Source organism: Rhineura floridana, chromosome 5, assembly GCF_030035675.1.
Source record: "Rhineura floridana isolate rRhiFlo1 chromosome 5, rRhiFlo1.hap2, whole genome shotgun sequence".
Taxonomy (NCBI): Eukaryota; Metazoa; Chordata; class Lepidosauria; order Squamata; family Rhineuridae; genus Rhineura; species Rhineura floridana.
In genome coordinates this window covers 61,066,564-61,080,523 of record NC_084484.1, presented here as the reverse complement: position 1 = coordinate 61,080,523, position 13,960 = coordinate 61,066,564, and the positions used below count along the sequence as shown (strand labels likewise).

The 13,960-nt window shown below is 42.2% G+C and overlaps 1 protein-coding gene across 3 annotated transcripts in view; it reads right to left on the bottom strand.

Moving 5' to 3' along the window:
- Positions 1 to 6,103: 6,103 nt before the first annotated feature.
- Positions 6,104 to 13,960, bottom strand: part of CNGA3 (cyclic nucleotide gated channel subunit alpha 3) — a 35,966-nt gene continuing 28,109 nt past the window's right edge. For 2 of the 3 annotated variants that reach the window (XM_061629407.1, XM_061629409.1), the window contains 3 exons: positions 11,369 to 11,476; positions 9,063 to 9,169; positions 6,104 to 7,497 (listed from right to left, as the gene is read on the bottom strand). In XM_061629407.1, the coding sequence (XP_061485391.1) occupies positions 6,104 to 7,497; positions 9,063 to 9,169; positions 11,369 to 11,476 (1,609 nt within the window). Of the gene's footprint in view, positions 7,498 to 9,062; positions 9,170 to 11,368; positions 11,477 to 12,075; positions 12,100 to 13,960 lie in introns of all 3 variants that reach the window. The other variant, XM_061629408.1, reaches the window with a different exon arrangement.

The following is a 13,960-nucleotide window of genomic DNA, read 5'->3' as shown; positions in this document are numbered from 1 at the left end:
ACAGATGATAGCTTTATTAGTTTGGTTCTTGCCATGAATGGCCACCTTAAGCTGAGTAAATATCTCTTGCAGGATAATGCCACAGTTTCTATAAACACTATATTTCTAAAGAAGTATCTCCCTCAGAGGAGGACAGTCAAATGTCTTGGGCACACAAACCATTTTGTTGGAGAGCTAGTTGAAATTGGCACAGTCAGAGAATGTAAAATGAGTTGCCAACCATTGGGGCTGCATAAACTGTTGTGGGCACCATGTATGCACACAACCTACTCTATTGGCTGGGATGGGGAACCTATGACTTGGAGCCAAATGTGGTCCTCCAGGCCTTGCTACCTGGCTCTCAGAACTTTCCCCAGTCTGCATGCTCTCACTGTCCTGCTTCATATATCTAGTGTTTTTACCTGTCTGGAATGGGCCCTTGACCTCTGAAAATGCCTCTTGTTTATCTGGATGGATGATGGATAGAAAGGTGTATGAGTGTGTGTAGAAACTAACCTATTATTTGTTATGTGCCTTCAAGTCGATTATGACTTATGGCGACCCTATGAATCAGCGACCTGCAAAGCATCTCTCATGAACCACCCTGTTCAGATCTTGTAAGTTCAGGTCTGTGCTGTCCTTTATGGAATCAATCCATCTCTTGTTTGGCCTTCCTCTTTTTCTACTCCTTTCTGTTTTTCCCAGCATTATTGTCTTTTCTAGTGAATCATGTCTTCTCATGATGTGTTCAACGTATGATAACCTCAGTTTCATCATTTAGCTTCTAGTGATAGTTCTGGTTTAATTTGTTCTGACACCCAATTATTTGTCTTTTTTGCAGTCCATGGTATATGCAAAGCTCTCCTCCAACACATTTCAAATGAGTCAATTTTTCTCTTACCTGCTTTTTTCACTGTCCAACTTTCACATCCATACATAGAGATCAGGAATATCATGGTCTGAATGATTCTGACTTTAGTGTTCAGTGATACATCTTTGCATTTGAGGACCTTTTCTAGTTCTCACATAGCTGCCCTCCCCAATCCTAGCCTTCTTCTGATTTCTTGTCTATTGTCTCCTTTTGGTTAATTACTGTGCTAAAGTATTGATAGTTGTTGACAAGTTCAATGTCCTCGTTGTTGACTTTAAAGTTACATAACTCTTCTGTTGTCATTAGTCTTCTTGACATTCAGCTGTAGTCCTGCTTTTGTGCTTTCTTCTTTAATTTTCATCGGCATTCATTTCAAATCATTACAGGTATTATATAAAGGTAAAAATTTACATTTGTTACTCCTCTCATTTTTGCTCCCCCCCCCCCGGCATGCGGCCCTTGGATTGCTCAAAAGGAAACACATTTCTCATGCTGAAAAAGGTTCCCTATGCCTGTAATTGGCTATATGCAATCAATTGTAATTGGAAACAGATGCCACTATATTGTCAGGGACACATATGGGTGTACACAACTCAAAATAGTCATTTTACTTGATTGTCCATTACACCTGCTCTCTGCTGCAGCCTTTGATATGTGATATGCATCAGCTAAGGTTGATTAGTAACCAATCAGTACATCAATCTGATCTTTACACTTGAGAGTATGTGAAATGCATTTCGTGTGATTGTGGGGTGGAGGAAACAGACTATCGCTGAGCAAATTCTTTAGAAAAAGCTTATGTTAACATTCTCCAACGTATTTTTCCTTCCTCTGTGTGGTGCTTTTTCTATGGAATTTGCATGGCTTTAAAAGAAGATTAGACAAATTCATGGAGGACAGGGCTATCAATGGCTACTAGCCATGATGGCTGTGCTGTGCCACCCTAGTCAGAGGCAGCATGCTTCTGAAAACCAGTTGCCGGAAGCCTCAGGAGGGGAGAGTGTTCTTGCACTCGGGTCCTGCTTGCGGGCTTCCCCCAGGCACCTGGTTGGCCACTGTGAGAACAGGATGCTGGACTAGATGGGCCACTGGCCTGATCCAGCAGGCTCTTCTTATGTTCTTATGTATCATGCTTCCAGAAGGCAACAAGCAGTGAGTGCAGCCCTGTGCCTATGGCAAAAAACAAACCCTGGGTGCAGTTGCCACAGTTACATGGACTACAAGCATTTCCCCATATGGAAATACTTTCTATGTAGGAAACTTGTAAGAGTCCTGCTGGATCAGACCAAAGACCCATGTAGTCCAGTTTCCTGCAGTGTCCAACCAGCAGGGGTGTAGTCATCTAGGGTTCCAGACCCCTTACTTTTGGGGGAGCAGGGAACTATGTCTTCTGTATCCTTTCCTGCTGATTGGAGCCAATCAGAGTGAAAGGAGGTGAGTCAGCCACTGAAAAGACTCTTCTCAGTAGCTAACATACTCGCCTTTAGTTTTAGTATGGCAACCAAGTCGAGAAACTCAGCCAAGAAAGTTCCTTACCTTACAGCATCTTAGTACATTTGTTCAGGTACATGCACAGAAAATAGTAGATCTCGCTGAAAGGCAACAATCTACATTTATCATTGCACTACATCACTATGGGAAAGTACTCCAAATAAAATACTCCAACACAAACTGAAAGTTCATTTTGTTGTATAATCTTGGACAGGGAAGTGACTGTGAGGGGGCATGGTGTGACGATCATGAAGGGACCCTGCACTTCTGAATTTGCCACTATATTACTGCCAGCCAAATGATAGGGGAAGCCTGAAAGTAAGAGATGAGCACAACAGCACTCACTCTCTGTTTCCCAGCAACTGGTATTCAAAGGCATGCTGTCTCTGCACATGGAGGTAGCATATAGCCACCATCACTTGCAGTCTTCTCCAACCACCTTTTAAAACAGTTTAAGAATGTTGCCATCACCTCAGCACTGTGGCAGCAAATTCCAAAGGTTATCTATGCACTATGTGCAGAAGTATTTCCTTTTGCTTGCTCTGAACCTCTTGCCAATCAGTTTCACTGGATGACCCAGACCTGCTTAGCTTTAACAAGGTGGTGACCTCATGCGCCTTCAGACCATACCCTGGGTTAGAATTTTGGACTATGACTGGGGAGACCAGGGCTCTAATCCCCACTCAATAATGAAGCTCACTGGGTGCCCTTGGGCCCATCACTGTCTCTCAGCCTAACCTACCTCAGAGGATTGTTGTGAGGATAACCACATACATCACTCTGAGCTCCTTGGAGGAAAGGTGGGATAGAAATGTAATAAATAAATAAATCATCCTCCACTCACCCTGCGCTGTCCCTTGGGACAGGACAAGCGCATGAGCAGCAATGACACTGCATGGTAAAGAGAAGGAAGTGGTACAGAAGGACCCTAGTGAGTGATCCTTGCCCTCAAAGCCTAGAGCCCACACTGCTTGATCATGTTCCTCCTTTACTTGCCTCTCCCGCTCCTAAACTAAAAGGCCCCAAACATTGTAACCTTCCCTCATAGAGGAGTTGCTCTGCTCCAGTCCGCTGATGGTTTTGATTGCCCTTTTCTGCACCTTCTCGTTCTCTACAATATTCCTTTTGAGATGAAGAGACCAGAAACTGTACACAGGAGTCTAAGTAGCCCTTAATGGTGGGTAGAGTCCCAATGGCATCATGTGAATCAACAGTGAATATTCTCCGGATCATGTCTTAGCTCGCTTCGTCAGAACCTTTAAGAGTCTGATTTTCTGCTCATTCTATGTTGACTCTGAAGAACCAAACAAGGAAACTAGAGTCTTGGTTCTGAACTGATGGATTATCTGACAGTGTCATGCATTTTAAAGAAAGGACTATTAAAGAATTTTTGAAGAAAAGCCAATCAAACACCAAAACCAGAAAAAAATGCCCAATGTTCTTTAAACTACTGATGGGTTAAAGATCTTGGATCATTAAAAGGATTAAAAACAGGAAATCATAACACAATAAGGTGATAGAGGTTTTCTACAACATTCTTCACTGGTGGTCACTTGGGAATGGACATGTGTGTCACAATCATCATGTGAAGGGGCTTTGAAATTACCTGTATATGAATAACTTCCACACAGTGGCTGTAACATATGGAGATGTTTAATGCTGCAGTCACTCAACACATCACATAGCGTGGCTGCAATCCTATATTCACTTACCTGGGTGTAAGTCCCGCTGAACTCAGGAGACACCTTTGGAGGATTGTACTGCATGTCTCAGTTTCATTGTTGGGAAGTTGCCAATGCTGACAGAGCAAATTCCTATATGATCAAAGATATGCTAGCCACTCTTATAACAACTGCAAAATCAGGACAGCGTGGTGGTAATCATATAGGTGTTATTTCAAGCACCCTCCATGAGGTGAGAGTGCTGTATGGACCAACTCTGAATCTTAAATCTAAAACAGATTTGAAATGTGTACAGCATCTATGCAGATATACCAGAAAAATTTAAGCATGCTTACACTAAAAGTCAGGGGTGATGGTCAACATGATTATTATTTAAAGTGTCATTTTGTACAGTTAAAATTTTATTCAGTGCCTAATTTTTTAAAAAATGAACCAATTTTAATAATGTTGAAAAACTGTTACAGGGAGAAGGGGGAGGTGGATACATGATGTCACAGGCACCAGCCAATCAGCACTATGCACAACCAGCTTCTGCTGCAAAAATGCAGAACTATTGTTTTGAGCTTGGTCCTGGAATGAAGATTATGCATCTGAACAAAGTCAGGAGTGCACTTCCACAGCAGCCCTACTGCTCAAATTCTATATATCTGTACATCCTCAGAGATCAAAAACTCAGTATTCCATCAGGCCTTTCCAACAAGCAAAGAACATCAAAAGTAGAAATATATGATTTTGAGATTTGTGACAAATAAGTATACAAATAGCTCATTCACAATGCAATCGTAAAAAAACCCTATATATAGTTTTTTCTTTTTAAAAAGTGATGTCTTTAAAATGAGCAGAATAAATATATGTGAAAGCGGTCAAATTATATTCATTGGGAGGCAAGATAGAAATGGTGCAAGTAGCATTCTTAGTTATATGTATGCATCTGTTTCATCAGTCCACTATTCGTTTACAGAAGACCCCCTTGGCACCGAATACACAGTGAAAAGTGACAATTGCAAATGCAGTTGTATCTGCACAAGCTCTACCATCAAGGAGGTCTGATCATGACTCATAAGAAATCTGTAAGTAACCAATACAAAATGAACCAAAAAAATTACGTTCCTGTAAGGGGCGTAATTTGCCTTCACCCTATTTAAGGAAGACGCGGGAAGGTTCTCGAAAGTAAGGCAGGGCACCACGTGAGATCGATCATCCAACGGTAAGGGCGCAGGAGCAGCAGTTATAAAGCTGCTCCTTCCCCCAAGCGCGTGCCTTTTTTGCCTTGCGGCACCCACCCTCCCTCCCTTGTCAGTATGGGCTTCGCTGGTCGCCAAAATGGGGCTCAGTAGGAATTTTTTGGGGGGGATCCTGATTTCAGAATCCCTTTGGTTTTGCCTACTCCATACTGCTTGGGTTTAATTCAATTGGCTTCTCGGGTTGGGTGCGGTGTGTCTGCTTTGGCTGGCATAGAATTCGGGCAGGTGAGGTATTTGGGGGTTAAATTGAGGTGATTAAGGCAGTCTGGAAAAGGGACACACCCTAAGGAACCATCAGGGCTTCAGGTCTGGTGGGGATCTGGGTAGTGTCCTTGTGGGACCGGCTTGCGCATCATGGTGAACGCCTATACGGCGGGGCCATGGTGTGGAGGTTGGAACCACATAACTGGCTCTAAGAGCAAGGAGGGAGGAATTCACCCACGTCCTTGACTCTGGAGTTACAGATTGAGGAGAATTGTTACCTTTAGAAGGCGAGGGTGTAATCCCTCATAGTTAGGCTTAGCCTCACCTGCCCGAAGTATTTTGAGATAATTGGCTGTATTCCATTTGATTTAGTATGTTATATTTAATAAATATAACATTATTCCAGTTTTGTGTCATGAGTCTTCCTTGGTGTGGGGGCAATGGATGTGCAGCTCTGTTACTAAAAATATCATAAAACGTAAGAATTTGGTATTCACAAGACAATTGCTTCAGTTGAAAACTCTACAAACCCCACTGCTTTTGGTCCATATAAAAATACCCATGTTTACATATTTATCTTTTCTGATGCAAACTTTGTGCTGAATGAAGATCAAAATGCTCCCTTAATTCTTTTACTCTTCCTCTGCTTTTTCTGCCTCGTCACCTGACAGAGTACCACTTCCATATTTCTTCACTTTGGCCTCCACTTTTACAAGTCTCTGTTTGACTTTGGCTTGAGATGCAGTGTACTCTCCATGGAGTCTAGCAAACCTGGTCTGGAGAATGTCTAGAGCTGCTTCAAGCTTTTCTATTTTCTCTTCCAAATCTTTGGGGTCTGCTTCTGCTTTTGCTGCTTCCTCATCAATTAAATTGTCTTTCATCAAAATTTGCCTCCCTTTTTCTTCTAATGCCTTTTTGGCATCAGGGTACTCTGTGAGAGCTTCCATGAGGTCATCTTTAGACAAACAGAACAGATCAGAATATCCTATGCTCCGGATGTTAGCTGTCCTCCTGTTGCCAGATTTGCTGCCTTTGATATTTAAGATGCTGATTTCTCCAAAGTAACTGCCATCACTTAGGACCACAAACTGTGTCACACCATCATCAGCCACAACAGCCAACTTCCCTTCTTTAATAATATACATTTCTCTTCCAATATCACCTTTCTTGCAGATATAATCGCCAGGACTGAAGACTGTAGGTCTTAGCTTTAACACCAGCTCGATAAGGAGCCCGGCTTCACAATCTTGGAAGATACGCACTTTCCGTAGCGTGTCTAGGTGGACATTTATGGCAATTTCAGCCTTCAGTTTATCAGGGAGGTACTTAAGAACTTCTTTCTCTTCTACCGTTTTCTTGTTGGTCCACAGGTAATCAAACCACTTAATAATTCTTGCTTCCAAGTCTTTAGTGACTTTTCGGAAATGCAAGTACTGTTTGATGGAATCAACCTTGGCCTGGAACTCTGCCCTAGAGGCATTCATGTTAGAAATCATAGAGCCAACGTTCCCAACAATGGAAGCAAAGATGAGCACACCAACTAGAAAGTCGATGACCACAAAGAGATATTCTTCATCTTTTACCGGAGGCGGAGTCTCTCCAATGGTTGTCAATGTCAATGTTGACCAATACAAACTATAAATATATTTCCTGGACAGACGTCCATGTTCTGGATGGGATATATTGGGATAGACCCAAGTGTCTGCTCCAAATCCAATTTGCTTTGAAATGGAAAAATATATACATGCATTCCAGTGGATAATAATGAGAATGTACAAGACAAGGTTCCCAATACGAAACATATTTGGGTAGTTTGTTCTTGTTTCTGTGCGGTCAAAAAACTCAAATAGCCTGGCAAGCCTCAGCAGCCGATTAAACCGCAGTTCAGGATAGTTCAACCCAAATTTAAAAAAACCCAGGTCTGTGGGGAAAAGAGACAGAATGTCCAACTTGAACTGGAAAGTTGATTGATAATTTTGTCTCAATTTCTTTTTGTCTCGAACTAGTAGTCCTTGTTCCAGGAAACCTTAAAAAGCAAAACAAATTTTAAAAAGGCAAGAGATTTCTTAAGCAGAAATGCCTGCATTAGAAAGCTGTCCACATATTTTCAAATACATCCATTTTCCATATTTTAACCACTTTGTGACCATCTATGGTGAAAAGCCATCTAAACATATTGGAAATAAATAAAATCAAATATACAAGACATTGCAATGCTTGTTTTAGTTTAGCTTATTTATTTATTGCATTTCTATCCTGCCCTTCTTTCCAAAGATGCCCAGGGTAGCAAATGCAAAAGTGGTAAAATATAATATTACTATGTTATGTACCAATACTCATCTTAACACCTATGGGTAGAATCCAACATGGCATGAGCAGACTTCTGCTCACCCAAGGGGACTTCCCTTTTCTCTCCTGTCCTCTGCAGCTCCCCCCCCCCCGTGCACTCTCAAAATCTGCTCTAGAGTGAGGTCCCTTTGTGCAAACAGAAGTCCTTTCTTCTCACACATAGACAGGGTTGGATCCAAACCCCAGGAAAGAATGCTTTCTACAGAGTTTTGACATTTCCTTTTTTCAAAAACCTCCAAAATAATTTCCTCTTAAATGACCAAAGGTACTGTCTTCATTCAAAGATCTGGACAAGCAAGCGAACAGTTATAGGCTTCATTTTTGCAGTAAAAGCAAGCCAGGGCTGCTGCTGATTTGCCCAAGTAAACAAAAATAAGCAGTGAGCAGATTTAGGGACATAACTGATGTGAAGCCAATATGACAACCACCCCCTAATTCAACTCAGGCCCAGTTCACACATATGGATTGCGACATGGAACCTGCTACCCCAGCCATCTTAAATATGCAACCTCATACTGTAAAAATGGGAAACAATGCACCTATGAAAGCTGAGATACTGTGGTGTGTATTTCCAGGAAAAGCTACCTGGGGTGCAGGGTGGGGAATTGAAAGTGGAGAAGCATCTGGGGAGAACGTTACCCTTTCTCAGCCTACTCCAAATCCTGTCCCCCAGAGGTTTCAAATGCATGTTTGCCCTCATAAATATGCATTTGACTACTTTCAGGGGAAGGGAGTCACTGGCAGAAAACAGCTGGAAACCTGCAAGTGGGGAAAATGTTAAGTACGCCCTCCCCTGTAGCTTCTTGACTCTCAGTCGCCAACAGGAGGACTTGTCTTTTTTTTAAAAAAAGCATTGCTGGTTTAATCAATGTGTTGAATTGTGCTGAGTAAACACTGCTTTAAGTAGGAAAGGATGTCTTAGCTCAGGACAGGGTAAGGGAACCTGCAGCCGTCTAGATGTCACAACTCCCATCATCCTTGATCCTTGGCAATGCTGGCTGATAGGAGCTGGCATTCAACAACATCTTGTTTTTAATTGTTGTAAACCACCCAGAGAGCAATAAATAAATAAACAAACAAACATCTGGAGGACCATAGATGGAATTTATGGCTGAAATGATTACATCCAACTCTATGATTCTACTCTTTGATCCAGTATGGATGCCATTCTTAAGCTCATCAGAGAGTCATTTTTGACTCATCAGTGTAATTCCACGGTAGGAAACTGCTCAAAGAACTCACCTGTCCTGAATCTGACAAATGTGTCCATTACATAGACAACATCAGAGGAATAATCTAATATCAGCCAGAGTGTAATGTGTTCCATTTGAAGCTCATCAAAACAGGCTCTAAAGAAGCACAAAGAAGTTGAAGATTTGATTAGACCTAGCAACTGGTTCAAGGTTACTCCTAGCAACTTTCAGCAAGGGAGAACTAATCACAAGCTTATATTTCCATTACAAATAACAAGAGTTTACAAATGCATAACATTGCTTGGTTTGTGTCCATAACATTTAGAGTAGGAAGCTGGAATTCTCCCTGTACTTGTCTTCCTGCTACTGAATGGTAGGGAGAACAACAAACAAATGGACTAAGCTGAACTGCAATGAGTTATTAATTCAGGAAAAATGGTTTGAGGAGCGTGGTCCATTCAAAAGATAACTCACAGTCTCCATCTCTACTGAACGCGCTAGAGGGCGCCAACAGGTTGTGACAAGCATAGAGATTGCTGCAAATCAGAGTGAAAAAAAGAATGCAACTCCTGCTTCTGAAAGAGCTATATATGGATCAAAGTTGTTTGCTACATGCATAGAATTGTAGGGCTATTATAAGATCTAGATAAGATGAGGTAGAGATAATGGGTGAGAGATGCATAGGCTGACATTCCAGATTTCATAGTGATTTGAAAATGTATGATATGCAAAAAGTTTCAAGGACAATATTAATAAAATATGAATACAAGATTTTCAATTAGCCTGAAGTATTAGATTAAGAAAAACAAGGTTGTGGCAGCTTACGTTAAATGACAGAAAAAGAGGCAGTGATGAGCCACAATGGCATTTGAAGCAAGCTGTGAAAGGACAGAAAGCCAGTGGTTGTGTTGGATTATGACCTGGGAGACCAGGGTTCGAATCCCCACACAGCCATGAAGCTCACTGGGCGACCTTGGGCCAGTCACTGCCTCTCAGCCTCAGAGGAAGGCAATGGCAAACCCCCTCTGAATACCGCTTACCATGAAAACCCTATTCATAGGGTCGCCACAAGTAAGGATCGAGTAGCTGAGAACACACTTTTACTAGTTCTCTCTTTGTTTTGCAGGCATTTCTCTATATATGAAAGTGAAACAGGCAAAGCAGGTGCGCAACTGAGGAGGGAAGTGCTATAGCCTAGAAACACAGCATATACTTTACATGCAGAAGGCTCCAGGGTGAATACTCGGCTTCTCCAGTTAAAAAAGATCACAGGGGGCAGTGCTTAGAAAGATCCCTCCCTGAGACCTTGGCGAACATCCCTCAAGGATGAGGGAGGAATCTGTGCTCAACAGACTTATACACAGATTTTGGTGGTTCAGAACTGATCAAGGTTTGCTCACATCAGACCGCCTCTTGCATTGAGTGCCCATTGATGTCCGAGCCACTTGTGCATCACTGGTTTTTTTTAAAAGTCCAACTAATTGTGTGCAAAATTATACATTTAAAAGAGTCAAGCCCTGTGTAGTACACAGCATACTTGTGTAAGTGTTAATGGATAAGCATTTTTATACAATGATCTGTGTTGTCATATGTATCTGCTTGCGCACAGATTACTTTAAAATCAGTAATCCTAAAGTAATGGATATAATATTATATGTATAATGATGCATATACTATGCAAGAATTATTCATTTTCTCCCCAGTTTCTTTTAGAGATTAAGGAGCAAGATGAGAATTAGAATAAAATCCACACAGATAAACTCAGTATCCAGATTTTCAGAAAATTCCATCCCAAGCTACTCCAAATCAGGACACTCCTAGGCAAGGGGGACCAGCCATTCCATATAAGGCAGCAGCTTCATGTGTATTATTTATAAAACATATTTGAAAACTGCTACTGTTTCAATCTGCACGATTCAGGGCCATTTTAAGGCCCCTCCCCGCCACTTCCATTTTTATTCTTTTTTCCCCATTAGGTTTATGGAGCTCAAGTTAGTGGGATTCTGAAGGAAAAGAGTTGGAAATAATGCAGCAATGCCAATGTCGATGCGCCCCCCTCCATGTGTGAACCTCCCCCTATATGTGAGGTCTGGGGCAATTGTCTCATGTGCCCCTAACCTTTAAAATGGCCCTGGCATGATTGTCTCAAGAGAAAGAATGCAAATGAAATTTAAGAAAAGATAATGAAACAATAACCGGGGCAGGGGTAAGGAGAGTAAAAGGAAAATTGACCAACATTGCATTCAGATACAGGGCATTAGAAACTTTCCATGTTTTTTAGAAGATCCAACATGTGCTGTGGAAAAGAGCAAAACAGACGAACAGCTAGAGTACACATTAAAGAACAACCCTTACCGACACACTATCAAACACCAGTTATAGAATACTGGTGTTGCAATGATTGTCAGCCACCGATAGTACAGATTACTTGAAGGATCCATCACAAAGACTTCTTTCTTCTTCCTGAAAAGAAGAAACATACAGATGTGAACACATGAGATACCACTGATCATGGAACTTCTCTATGTTCTAGAGAGATCACTCTTCCAGCAGGCTAAAGGCTGCAAAGGCTGCAGTTTGTTAAGGAATATATTATCACTAATATTGACCCATCTAGTCTGGTGCAATATAACACCCACATGGACATTCTTAACTTGAACCTGGCAAGCGTATCTTATCAGTCAGCAAGTCAGCTAAAGTGCTTCCATCATATGCTTTTAAATCTAAAGTGCTCCATTCACAGCATCTTCAGGCTTGAACTGATCAGGGTGTTCAATGGATCCATGCTGCCCATACAGATGTGAAAGCCTTTGCTCACCAGACTATCAATTCACACTCAGCCTACCTCAAAAGGTGTAACATAAATCCATGCCAGCATTACATATCGTGACCGAGGGAAATAGCTGTGACATAGAGAGATCCTCCCCCATTCTTTCTTTTTTCTCTCCCATTCCGTTGCCCCACCCTACCAAGTGCACAATACAGTAATACCTCGCATTAACGTACTCAATGGGACCAGAGCGAGTACGTAAACTGGAAATGTCCTTAAAGTGAAGCACTACCTTTTAAAACGTTTTTTATCTCTCCTTCATGCGGGGCCTCAAAGCCCTGCGCTAAAGCCTCTGCTGCTGCGCCTCTCAGCTGATTGCGATCGCACCTCCCAGCTGATTTGCGGTGGTGCAATTGCGTCTATTTCCACCCCCACGCACTAAAGCCTCTGCTGCTGCGCTGCGTTTCTGGAGAAATACAGGCATATGGAGCATGTACATTATAGCGAGGCAACGTTAAGTGAAGCGACGTTAAGCAGGTTATGCTTGTAGTACATCACATATATACACTTGCTAGTTCATGTAGGATAGGGCAGAAACCAGACTTTGTGTTCTTCACCAGCACACTCACTACTGTTACAGTACTGCAGCACTACTCTCACTACAAGCTTACTGTGATGTTCCTGCTTATAGTGTAAATATGGTAAGTGCTGTTTATATAGAAGACATATGGTAAGTGGAGTGAAAGAGGAGGGGGGAGTACATGAGCAGTAGAATGCTGGATGATTGGCTGAGCGTTTGAATGGCTGGGAGTATAAATGGAAGAATGACAGTTGAATCTGGGTGGATGTTGGGAGTGTGGAGAAAGAGGTGTTTGAGGGTGGAGGTCAGGAGTGTGGAGAAAGAGGGAGTTGTTCTGATTAATAATAAGTCAAGTACAAAACAGGAATAGATGAAACCATACGCTTGTGAAACATTCTAAAACTAATCTTGTTATTTCTGATATTTAATAAATACTTATTTGGTTTACCAAAGGCCTGATCCTTGGCTGGGGGATATACATACCAGAAGGGAGGGCAAGGTAATTACCAAGGCTGAACAGAAACAGTATCTAATGGTGGCAGCGGTGAAGGGAGGAATAATAACCATTCAAGTATCCAGAGCAACCCAGAGTTGTATGCGTTATCTATAAAGAGACAAGGGGGTTGGGAACAGCATAACCACGCAGTCACAAAAGTAACCATCTAGAGAGAGACTCAGGCAAAGTCTCTGGGAGTATTGGTTATAGGATGTGACTGGTGGTGCTGCCTAGCAGGGGGATCTAGTGAGATCTGTGCTAGAGCGGAGTGAGAAACCATATAAAGGACGGTCCGGACTGGTGGTATCCCTGGTGGTGCCTAGTGAAAGGCAGTAGCCACAAGCAGGTGGGAACCTGACAGGGAGAACCAGGGAAGGACGTCACACTTACCACCAGCACACAAGGTATGCTACTAACCACTATTGTTATACACTTTTTCACATCAGTAGTGTACTTGAGATGCAATCTTTGCAACATTCTTGGAATCAATGTTCCCTTTGCCTTCAGTGCACCCCATGTATCTGCATAGAAGCAGATCCTCATCAATAGCAACAAGGCTTAGACATCCTTGGATTGCAATCCAAAGCACACTTCACAAATCCTGTTGAACTCAGTGGAATGTCAGAGTAAACATGCTTAGGATTGTGCTGTAAGACTGAAATCCTGTGCACACTTAACTTCCAAGTAACTCCCATTTAACTCAGTGGAATTTATCTCCAAATATACATAAAGAGGCTGGTGTTGCATAAGACTGTAATTTGTTTAGGGATGATGTCAGTGGAATTTCATCTGTTCATACTAGCAGTAAACATAACCTTGCTATTAGAAACCTCAGCTATCAGCCTGATTTTTCACTCTGGCTGGTACATCAGTGGCATGATGTGCCAAATCCTCCAACCACCGTGGCCAGTTAAGTTTGCACAAGAAGCCCAAAGGATAGGATTAGCAGCAGCTTACTTCCTATAGCACAGCCTTTGCCAACCTCCCGCCCTCCGGGATGTTTTGGACTACAACTCCCATCAGCCTGCGCTGGCTTGGGCTGATGGGGTCATCCAAAACATCTGGAGAGCACCAGGATGGCAAAGGCTGCTGCAGTACATT